The sequence below is a fragment of the Astatotilapia calliptera genome, chromosome 14 (genome assembly GCF_900246225.1).
Source record: "Astatotilapia calliptera chromosome 14, fAstCal1.2, whole genome shotgun sequence".
Taxonomy (NCBI): Eukaryota; Metazoa; Chordata; class Actinopteri; order Cichliformes; family Cichlidae; genus Astatotilapia; species Astatotilapia calliptera.
Genome location: NC_039315.1, coordinates 940,001 through 950,775, shown reverse-complemented (window position 1 = coordinate 950,775; position 10,775 = coordinate 940,001). Strand labels below are relative to the sequence as shown.

Below are 10,775 nucleotides of genomic sequence, written 5' to 3'. Positions count from 1 at the left end.
AAAACAGACTTTTTCATTTGATTCAGTTTCATATGATGGATTATGCAGAAAAATAGAATTGGGCTGAAAGGTCTGTTGCTTTATTGCATATTCAGGTTGTGTATCATGTTTTTGAAAATTAACTAATTACTTTTGAAAATAAGTAATCAGTAAAGTAATGGGATTACTTTTTTGAAGAAGTAATAAGTAATTAGTTACTAATTACTTTTTTCAAGTAACTTGACCAACACCGGCTTGGATGCCCCCCCGACCCAGTGCAGGTGTTGGAGACAGAAGAACTCTTGGACAGTGTCTCCACCCCCACGCATGAAGCTGTGGAAGAACTGGAGCGCTCCTTCAGTCAAAGACTGCTGCGTACACAGAGGAGCGTTATGGCCCATTCCTCCCAGCAGCTGTTAGACTTTATAACCATCACTGCTATATCTAAATTATATCTAAATTGCTATACTATCCATAGACTACTACTACTACTACTAATAATAATAATAATGATGACGATAGCGACGCTACGGATTGTTGATTGGCTGGTTTGGCGACGTTAGGCGGGATTTCTACGCCTCCGCTGTCCATTGGCTAGTTCTCTGTTTTGTGGGCGGGGCTTGGTTTGAACCGGAGTCCCGCCGCAGACAAAAGTGTCAGGTTTCCTGTAGCGACAGTTTATACGACGCAGGCGGCTGTCAGCAGTTCATCACCCGCGGAGAAGCTCTCTTTGTGGGAGGTTTATGTACCCACGCTGCGGCGTTTAGACTGATATCAGCCCGAGTATTTCTATTAACTTTGTCAAAGTGTCAAGTACCTCTGCTGTCATGGCAGAGGGAGCGGACTGCGGTTCGGCCAAGCCCGCGAAGAGGAAGCAACCGGCCGGGAGGAAGAGCAGACAGAGCCAGGGGAAGAGGAGCTCCAGCAGCCGGGTACAGCCTCAGCTAACAGGCTAACTGCTAGCGTCACAGTCCCGTTAGCTGTGAGAGTTTTAGCGAGGAGCTCGGGTTAGCTTACAGCCAGTATCAAAAGCACCTGAGAGGCCTGGAGGCTAAGAGCCTGTTTGTTATTACGGAAGTGAGAAGTCTGAATGTGCGGAGTTTAAATCGCTGCGAAGTTACAGCAGCTACAGCCACAGGCTAAAGTTTAGACAACAGACCGAGGGAGAGGCTGTCTCCTCCTCACACGGACTCCATGCTGAAGGAGAGTGAACACAAACTCTCTTAAAAGTTTATTTTAGGCACAGATTCATGTAAACAGCGTGCTCTGATCCCACAGCAGCTGATTCCTAATGTTCCTGACATCAGTTTCAATCTGCTGAAAACAAGTTTCACTTAGATGACTCCGGTTTTAGTTGTCTCTGTGTTTTTGTGTGCACTGTTGTTCTGTGTGAGCTGGAGGCCTCTGCTTATATCACTGGAAACGACCTGTGTGCACGGTGGGACTGTTAAATCATGAGATTTTTAAATGGACTTGTGTGTGTCATTGTTTCAGGTCTGTTTGGAGAAAGTCTTGGGTATCAGCACAGCCAGCAGCAGTGGTTTGACCTCTGACCCCAACACAGGACTCATTGCCTACCCTGCAGGGTAAGTCCCGCCTCCTTTAAGCCACCAGAGCTCTGTGCAGTATAGTAGGATTCGTGGTTCAGGGAGTAAACTTCAGGGTTTAACCCAAGGTTTGGGTTGGGTTGGTCATGAGTGATGGAGAGTATGTTGGGCAGGTTGAAGGCTGAGCTGCCGGACGGTTCAGACCAGTGAGGTCAAACCTCAGTAATGAGCAGTTTTTACTGCTGTCAGCAGCCGGTTGAGAGATGGAAGGAAACCTCTGAGGTCAGTGAAACAAAGAGGCTGTTACCGCACCCACAGTCTTCCTCACGCCGATCACAGATTCGGTGTGAGCAGTCTCAGTCAGCCACAGCAGACGTCGGGATGTTTCTGGTGGAGCCGCTGTGTCTCTGACACACAGTGAGCAGCAGCAGAGCGTCCTTAAAATCAGACTTCAGACACTCAAACGGTCTGAGAGAGATCTGATTGGTCAGGATGTGTCCATCTACACCTATTGATCTAGAACATGACCCAGCTCGTTAGGTATGCAGCATCAGTTACCATGGTGACCTGCCTTCATCAGACTGTAAACTCACAGTTAAACCTGAAGTTATCTGCATAAGTTATCAAAGAGCTGACCTCAGATCAGTGTCAAATATTAGTCAGGTCGTTTCTTCACTGACGCTGCGCTGCCCTCTGATCTGAAATCACACATTTCAAATCATCTTGAGTGTGGCAGACGGGTGACGAGCTCTCTGCAGGTATGCTGATGTCACATGTACTGCCATGTGGGCCAAAGTCAGCTTGATGGTGTTTTCATTCAATAGTCCACAGGGCTCGCAAAATTTCAAAATCCCTGGTAGCCCTTCGGGCAGGGACTCTTCAGTTTTTGGTAGCCCAAAATAAATTTAAGTAGCCCGAATAAAAAAGAGCAATTTTTTGATTGATGTTTTGTTTCCGTTACAATATTATACATTAAAGTATAATATTGTGTGTGTTGCAACTTCTTATCTTGTGCGTGTTTTTTATTTTGACAGCGAATGCGCACCTGCGGACCACTTATGTGCAGCCCTGGTTATTTAGCTCGTCATATTGCAGCCACAGAAATAATTTTGTCCATGGAACCATAAAGCTGCACTTTCTTTTTGCCTTATAGTCTGATTTGTCATAACTTCTCCGTTTTGTGGTAAGCTTTTCTTTGGCTGTCACTTCTTCACCCTGACCTGTCTTATTTGGCTCAGCAGAACTAAAATATATATCTGTCTGTGAAGGTTCTCAGTCATCCAGGTCATCGTAGTGAAATATATATCCTGCTGCTTTTACACACGGACTCACATAAGCTCAGCGATTCTCTGCGATCAACCTCTCACATGTTTAAGCTGCGGGAGATTTCACTTGTCATGTTTGCATAGTAAGCTAACGATTAATAAGACGACATCAGAGGAATTGGTGCACAAATTATCATCACTCACAGATCAGTGCTGTCGCTCTCTATACACAGTTCGCGTGATTGCAAAGTGAAAGCAAAAAAACAAGCGCAAATTCAAACGAGACTTCAATATGTCACATATTGACAGTGGCTCACCGATGCCATAATTACCCAGCTACATTTCTGAAAGAATGCAGAAGCATTGACATATATGTTTCCTTCCTACGATAGCCCGACGGGCAGGGAAGAGATAGATTTTGGTAGCCCGACTGGAAAAATCGCTAGCCCCGGGACGGCGGGCTAGCGATTTTGCGAGCCCTGGTCCAGCTTGTGCTTGCTTTATCTGATCTAAAGCATTGATCTTTCCTGGGTTATCTATAGGAAGTATTGATTCTTTAGACCAACTTTAATTCTTCTTTTCTGCGGCGGGTTGAAAGCACTAATCGGGCTGAATAAACGGGGACCGGGAGAACCGGGGCCGTATACCAGCTGATGAATGTGCAGGAACACTTAGCGCTTCTTGTAACGCACACGTTAGCTGAAAGCAGCAGACGTGTCCACAGCGACCCGCCGCCAACAGAGTAAAAGGAGCACGAAGCAGCCGGAGCTCAGACTGTAAACTGATGAAACTACAGCTGTTTGTAACGGTCCTCTAGTTGACTTCAAATTTAAGGCTGTTAACGGGTCAACATACTAACAACTACAGTCACGGGGACTCTGACTCCGTGTCACCGAGTCGACTTTATTTGTCTTTGTGGTGTTTAGTTGCTTCAGTGTTTGACGCTCCAGGACTGCATGACTGTGTGAGGCAGAAAAGGAGGATGGAGCTGTGCTCGCTGCTGGCCGGTGGCGCCGATCGGCGTGCGTTTGTTTTCTCGCAGCGTTCCTGCTCCACATCTGCCTGGTGGACCCGGGCGATGGCGCTGGCAGCAGATGGTGTTCACCCCAGTGAACCTGTTTGTGTGTTGCAGGTGTGTCGTCGTGCTGCTTCACCCGAAGAAGAACAAACAGAGTCACATCATCAGCGCCTCCAGGTACGCCGACCCTGAGCTCGGGGCGGACCCTCGAGGTCAGGTGATCTTTGGGCGTGTTGCTCAGGACAGAAGTGTTGACCTGTGTTGTGTATTTCAGGAAACCCTTCAGTGCGTTGGCGTTCTCTCACGATGGGAAGCACCTGGTCACCGGTGAGGTAAGAACCTACACGACTGACTCTGCCCACCCTACCTCCCCCTAACATGACGACACCGTGCAGGTAACTCGGGCGTGCAGCCGGTGAAGCTCCCGGGGTTCACGGTGACGAGCACGTCGAGGCATTCCCAAGCCAGCCAGGAGATGTCCTGGGACTGCCTGGCAGGAGCGGGCTCTGGGTGTCCTGGTTCTCATGTAGAGGAGTTGTTCTCAGCACAAAACACGAGCACACGTAGATATTAGGGGTGCAACGATACACAAAATTCACGGTTCGGTTCGATACTTTGGTGTCACGGTTCGATATTTTTTCGATACAAAAAAATGTTCATGCCTTTTTAAATTTGTCATTTATTAAAATTATAAATATATATTTTAACTCAAAAGTACAGTTTTTAAATTTAACCCTAACCCTTGTGCGTGTTTTTTATTTTGACAGCGAATGCGCACCTGCGGACCACTTATGTGCAGCCCTGGTTATTTAGCTCGTCATATTGCAGCCACAGAAATTCTTTTGTCCATGAAACCATAAAGCTGCACTTTCTTTTTGCCTTATAGTCTGATTTGTCATAACTTCTCCGTTTTGTGGTAAGCTTTTCTTTGGCTGTCACTTCTTCACCCTGACCTGTCTTATTTGGCTCAGCAGAACTAAAATATATATCTGTCTGTGAAGGTTCTCAGTCATCCAGGTCATCGTAGTCAAATATAAATCCTGCTGCTTTTACACACGTACTCACATAAGCTCAGCGATTCTCTGCGATCAACCTCTCACATGTTTAAGCTGCGGGAGATTTCACTTGTCATGTTTGCATAGTAAGCTAACGATTAATAAGACGATGTCAGAGGAATTGGTGCACAAATTATCATCACTCACAGATCAGTGCTGTCGCTCTCTATACACAGTTCGCATGATTGCAAAGTGAAAGCAAAAAAAACAAGCGCAAATTCAAACGCGATTTCAATATGTCACATATTGACAGTGGCTCACCGATGCCAATGACATAATTACCCAGCTACATTTCTGAAAGAATGCAAAAGCATTGACATATATTTTTCCTACAATAGCCCGACGGGCAGGGCAGAGATAGATTTTGGTAGCCCGACTGGAAAAATCGCTAGCTCCGGGACGTCGGGCTAGCGATATTGCGAGCCCTGTATCTGATTGAGGAATCACTCATCTTTGGAAAAGAGAGTTTATTACAGAGAAATGTCTCTTTCCAAAATAAAAGCTATACTATCCGCTTCTTCTGGGCTATATTCTCAGCAGCATAAGGAGAATCATGTGCTAACAGCTGTCTAAATGACTCGGCTAAAGTTAGTAGCATGCTTGTTGTTTTTGTCTTGGCACTAGGATGATGTCGGCGTAAATGTGCAGTCATATTCGTTGTGTTCCCACTAGTGCTTTCAGGTTAATCTCGTTGAAATGACCTTAACGCCACAACACGGCAAATCTCCGTTAACGAGCTACCGCCGATCGCCCCGTGCATGGGGCTAGACGGCCAACACGTTAACGAGCTAACTGCGCTAACACACTAGTTCACACCAATGTAATTGAGCATTGCATGGCACATCCAACATACTTTACTTTAGTCCATGACTCGCTTACCTTCAGGGTCATACGTCACATGAAGACCAAAATAATTCCAAACGCCAGATCTGAATGAGGGTGGGGGAGGTCCATGTTGTAAGGGGAGCTTAACTTCTGTCTCGCTAGCTTGCCCTGCGCTCTTCCTTCTGACGATGCTGTCTGTGTTGAGCGCTCAGTGAATCTGCGCTGGACAGTGCAGCCTAGGCGGAGTAGTCGAACGCAGATTCACTGAGCGCTCCACACAGACAGCATCGTCAGAAGGAAAATTGATAAAATAAATTACAAATTTTGTATTGTTCGATACATATGCGTACCGAACCGAAAGCACTGTATCGAACGGTTCAATATCGATACGAATATCGTTGCACCCCTAGTAGATACTCGTGCAGAGGAAGCAGAAATGAGCCTCCTCCTCACAGAAGGTTATCTGTCAGGAACAAACACGCGTCACACTCGTTACCTGTTCTTCTCTCTCAGAGCGGTCACATGCCCTGCGTGCGGGTCTGGGAGCTAGATGGAGGTCAGGTGGCCGAGGTTCAGTGTCACAAGTACGGCATTTCCTGCGTGGCGTTCTCCACCAACAGCTCCTACATCGTCTCTGTGGGATACCAGCACGACATGACTGTGAGCGTGTGGGACTGGAAGGTGAGCGCGCGCGCGCGCGCGCACACACACACACACACACACACACACACACTGCTCACCTGGTCATGAACCAAAGCAGCCACCAGAGGGCAGAGTGGAGCTGTGCAGGGTGTAAGAATCCACACCAGTCACTCGCTGACTCTGTGGCTGCGATGAAGTAACGTTTGTGACGGCCGCCGTTCTCTTGCTTTTCAGAAAGGCTCCATCATCGCCTCCAACAAAGTGTCGAGCCGCGTGTTCGCCGTCTCCTTCTCCCAGGACAGCAGCTACTTCGTCACCGCGGGAAACCGCCACGTCAAGTTCTGGTACCTGGATGCCTCCAAAGAACGACGGGTACCTGCCTGACATCCCGTCGGCCGAACACGGCTGCTCTCGCCTTCATCTGAAGTCACTGCTCACCTGATTTCTCCTTCCGCACAGGTGAACAGCACGGTGCCTTTGATTGGCCGCTCGGGGTTACTAGGCGACCACAAGAACAGCGTGTTCTGTGGGGTGGCGTGCGGGCGGGGCCGCACAGCGTCCAACACCTACTGCATCACCAGCTCCGGCCTGCTGTGTCTGTTCAACAGCAGCCGACACCTGGAGGCCTGGGTCAACCTGAAGGTCGGCAAGCTCCGCCCACATCTCACCTGAATATGTGCACCTGTGTGATTAGATATAATACTAAAATACTACCAAATATACTGTCAGTGCTGCTAATTATGTCTGTAATGAGCAAACATGAGGAATCTAGTCTTAGAACCAATCAGAAAGACCTCTGAGCGTGAGTCATGTGACAGGAAGCGTTCTCATAAACGACAGCTTTGAAGCGCGGTCCTAAAGTCGCACAGTTAAAAGGCGGGTATATTTGATATCATACATGACTGAAGCTGACCGAGGTCTGACGGCGCCCGGACGCTCCTCTCTGAGCCGCTCTTCTCCTTCACAGACGTCGTCGGCGAGCTGTCTGGCGGTCAGCGAGAGCTTCGTTTTTTGCGGCTGCGCCGATGGCGTCGTCCGAGTGTTCGGCCCGTCCAACCTGCAGTATGTCACCACGCTGCACCGGCCGCACCACCTGGGAGTCGACCTCGCTCAGAGCGGGTACGGATACTGCAAACGAAGCCAACGGTGTACAGCAGAACTCTGCTGATCGCTCACTCTGTTCCACAGAAGCCTGCTACCTGCCAGCCCAGGTGCTCAGTACCCAGACACACTGGCTCTGACCTTTGACCCCGCTGCCAGACACCTGACCTGCGTGTACAACGACCACAGCCTGTATGTGTGGGACGTCAAGGACGTGAGGAACGCCAGGAAGCTGTACTCTGCTCTGTACCACAGCGGCTGTGTTTGGAGCGTCGAGGTCGGTGTAGTACTACAAGAAATACTGTAAGAAGTACTGCTAGAAATATTCCCATAAATACTAACCAGAATCGCAGGGATACTGCTGTAAGTACTACTCACAGAGACAGATGTATTTATATAGCTCTTTACATATCCAGTCACACACACATCCACACACTGGTGATGGCAGCTACATTGTAGCCACAGCCACCCTGGGGCGCACTGACAGAGGCGAGGCAACACTACTGTTGTGGAAGTACTGCTAGTAGATCCAACAATACTGAGAGGCAAAAAACTGCTAGTTATGTTCCTTCAGTATATGAAATAATACTCCTGAAACTACTACGAAGTACACTGCCTGTACAGCCAGAGGTACAGGACTGTTTCCAGAATACTACGATGGAAATCACACACGAGCATTACTGCACATACTGCTGAGATACTGCCAGGAAAGCCAGCAGCACCACAGTTGTTACTAGAACCATTACTGCATCTGTTACTGACCATGAGGCGCATTAAGCCAAACAAAGCAGGCAGATAAGTCAAACTTTACTCAGCTCAGTCTTCTTGCTTCTCCACTTCTGTGCCGTTGATTCGGTGAGAGCAGTTTGAAGTACTCTGGGTCTCGTCGTACTTTGTTCAGGTGTACCCGGAGCTGCCGGAGCCGGCCTGCCTGCCTCCGTCATCCTTCCTCACCTGCTCGTCCGATAACACCATCAGACTGTGGCACTCCGACCCCCCCGGCACGCACACAAACCTCTACAGCAACGTGAGGCAGTGACAAAACCAAATTACACTCTGTGTTTGTCCGTCTCTGACGACTTCCTGTCTGCTCCCAGGACCTGCTGAGGATCTTGTACATGGGGGAAAACACGCAGCACCTGCAGGCAGAGGGGGAGGCAGCGGGAGCTGACGGGAAGGCGGGGATCAAAGTGCTCTGCATCAGCCCGGACGGACGGCACCTGGCGGCCGGAGACCGCTGCGGAAACCTGCGGTGAGAACCGAGCGCGCTCGGTTAGCTCGGCTCACGCGGACGAGGTCGGCTGACTCGTTTCTGTTTCTGTGTTCAGGATCTTTGGGCTGCAGTTCCTGGATGAGCTGGTGAAGATCGAGGCTCACGACTCGGAGGTGCTGTGTCTGGAGTTCTCCCCGGTCTCCACAGGTAGGATGTCCCGGCACACGCGGCGAGTGTTCTACACGCCATCGTTCTGCTCAAACGTTTAAATCTGAAAGCATCAGTCGGTAGGGCTGCTCGATTATGGCAAAAATGATAATCACGATTATTTTCACTGAAATTGAGATGACGATTATTTGACGATATTTATTTAACCCTTTAAGACCTACTATAGAACCAAGTCCACCAGAGCTTATATTATTATTTTACATGTTGTAGTGCCATTTGTGGGAGCATTTCAAGTTGCTATACATCAATACAACTGTTATAGCCCATATTTTAATAATATGTATGCATTAAGTCCATAGTAACTACATAAATTGCAATAAAGTGCAATAAACTACAAAAAAAATTGAAAATCGCTTTTGTTTTGTTTACATATATTTCTACTTGGAGAAATTTAAGAGGTTTATCCCTCAAAACTTTAAATACAATAAAGTTGCAAAAAATAGTTTACAACAACAGGAAATTTATTTTGAGTGTCTTCATAGTTTTATTTTGGAGATACAGCAATTTTTATATACTGCAGAAAAAACAAAAAACAATCCTATGATGCAAATTTGCAAAGAAAACAGCAGGTGCATCATTTCACTGTGGGAAGTGTTACGAACAGCTGATCGGATCGGCAAAGCGTGTTTCTGGAATATTATGTTTTTGTTCCTGCAAGCGCTTTTTATGCAATTTTTGCAAAGCTTTATGTGGAAGGAAACCGTGACCGAGGACAAGCTGATGGCATCAGATGTAAGTACAACTCCTCTGGTTTCATATGCAAAACAAATTATTGCGCTAGCTTACACGGTTCAGGTTCTACAGGGATTTAAAAATAGTTACGCAAAACGGAGCGTGCTGCTCTGACCGGCTTTAAAGGGTTAACAATGACTTTAAAAAATAATATAAAATAGTGTGCAACACCACTGAAGTTTGTTTTTAAACTCTCTTTTCAACCAACCGCAGTCACTCTCCAAATAACTTCTGCTTAGCTTTCCGGGCTTCCCTCGGGTCCTCTTAATCAGCGGTCTCCACCCTTTTTTGCGCCACGGACGGTTTATGCCCGACAATATTTTCACGGACCGGCCTTTAAGGTGTCGCGGATAAATTAGGGAGGGGCTAATAATCGGCTCAGTCATTTTTAATGATCGTTGAAAGCCCAGATCGTAATCGTGATTAAAATTCGATTAATTGAGCAGCCCTAGCAGTCGGTGAGGACGTGAAGATGCAGATCAGCAGCGCCTCAGAGTAATCCAAACCTGTCTACGACTCCGCCCATCAGAGACCCTCAGCCCTGCTGGCTGGGCGTGGTTCTGTGGGGGTGGGCTTGAGTGTGGTGCGGCTCCTGAGTGACGACGCGATTTGTGGCGTTTCAGGTGTGAAGCTGTTGGCGTCGGCCAGCAGAGACCGACTCATCCACGTCTTCGACCTGGAGAGGAACTACAGCCTGGAGCAGACCCTGAATGACCACTCGGCCTCCATCACCGCCGTCAAGTTCACAGGTACCCCAGCTCCGCCCACACGACGCCGCCCTTCATCCCATACGCACCTGTGTCGTGTTCTCCCAGCGATGTCACTTTGTTACCTGTGCTGCAGGTGAGAGCCCGGAGGTTCGACTCGTGAGCTGTGGAGCCGACAAGAGCATCTACTTCCAGACAGCTGAGCAGGTGAGGCTCCCTCGTGCACGCCTGCAGATGATCCACTTTCTGATTGGTCGATTTCTGTTCTGTTTCTGCAAAGTCTGATTTTTTTTGGTTAAACTCCTGACTGGTTTTATTTACCTGCTGATTGGTGCCGCCGTCCGTTTCCCATGATTCCGTGCTCCGGGACGACTCGTCGTGGTCCAGACTTCGGAGGGCCTGCAGTTCTCCAGGAGTCACCACGTGGTGGAGAAGACGACTCTGTACGACATGGACCTGGACT

At 48.2% G+C, this 10,775-nt stretch overlaps 1 protein-coding gene across 1 annotated transcript in view; it reads left to right on the top strand.

Annotated features, from left to right (window-relative positions):
- Positions 1-601: 601 nt before the first annotated feature.
- The window catches only part of wdr62 (WD repeat domain 62), a 23,178-nt gene continuing 13,004 nt past the window's right edge, over positions 602-10,775 (top strand). Inside the window, exons 1-15 of the mRNA XM_026193159.1 lie at positions 602-911; positions 1,474-1,565; positions 3,924-3,986; positions 4,084-4,141; positions 6,203-6,370; positions 6,566-6,703; positions 6,791-6,973; positions 7,299-7,450; positions 7,520-7,709; positions 8,334-8,459; positions 8,530-8,684; positions 8,761-8,852; positions 10,229-10,354; positions 10,449-10,519; positions 10,700-10,775. The exon at positions 10,700-10,775 is cut by the window's right edge and continues 46 nt beyond it. Coding sequence (XP_026048944.1) covers positions 807-911; positions 1,474-1,565; positions 3,924-3,986; positions 4,084-4,141; positions 6,203-6,370; positions 6,566-6,703; positions 6,791-6,973; positions 7,299-7,450; positions 7,520-7,709; positions 8,334-8,459; positions 8,530-8,684; positions 8,761-8,852; positions 10,229-10,354; positions 10,449-10,519; positions 10,700-10,775 — 1,795 coding nt within the window. The 5' untranslated portion in view covers positions 602-806. The remainder of the gene's footprint in view (positions 912-1,473; positions 1,566-3,923; positions 3,987-4,083; positions 4,142-6,202; positions 6,371-6,565; positions 6,704-6,790; positions 6,974-7,298; positions 7,451-7,519; positions 7,710-8,333; positions 8,460-8,529; positions 8,685-8,760; positions 8,853-10,228; positions 10,355-10,448; positions 10,520-10,699) is intronic.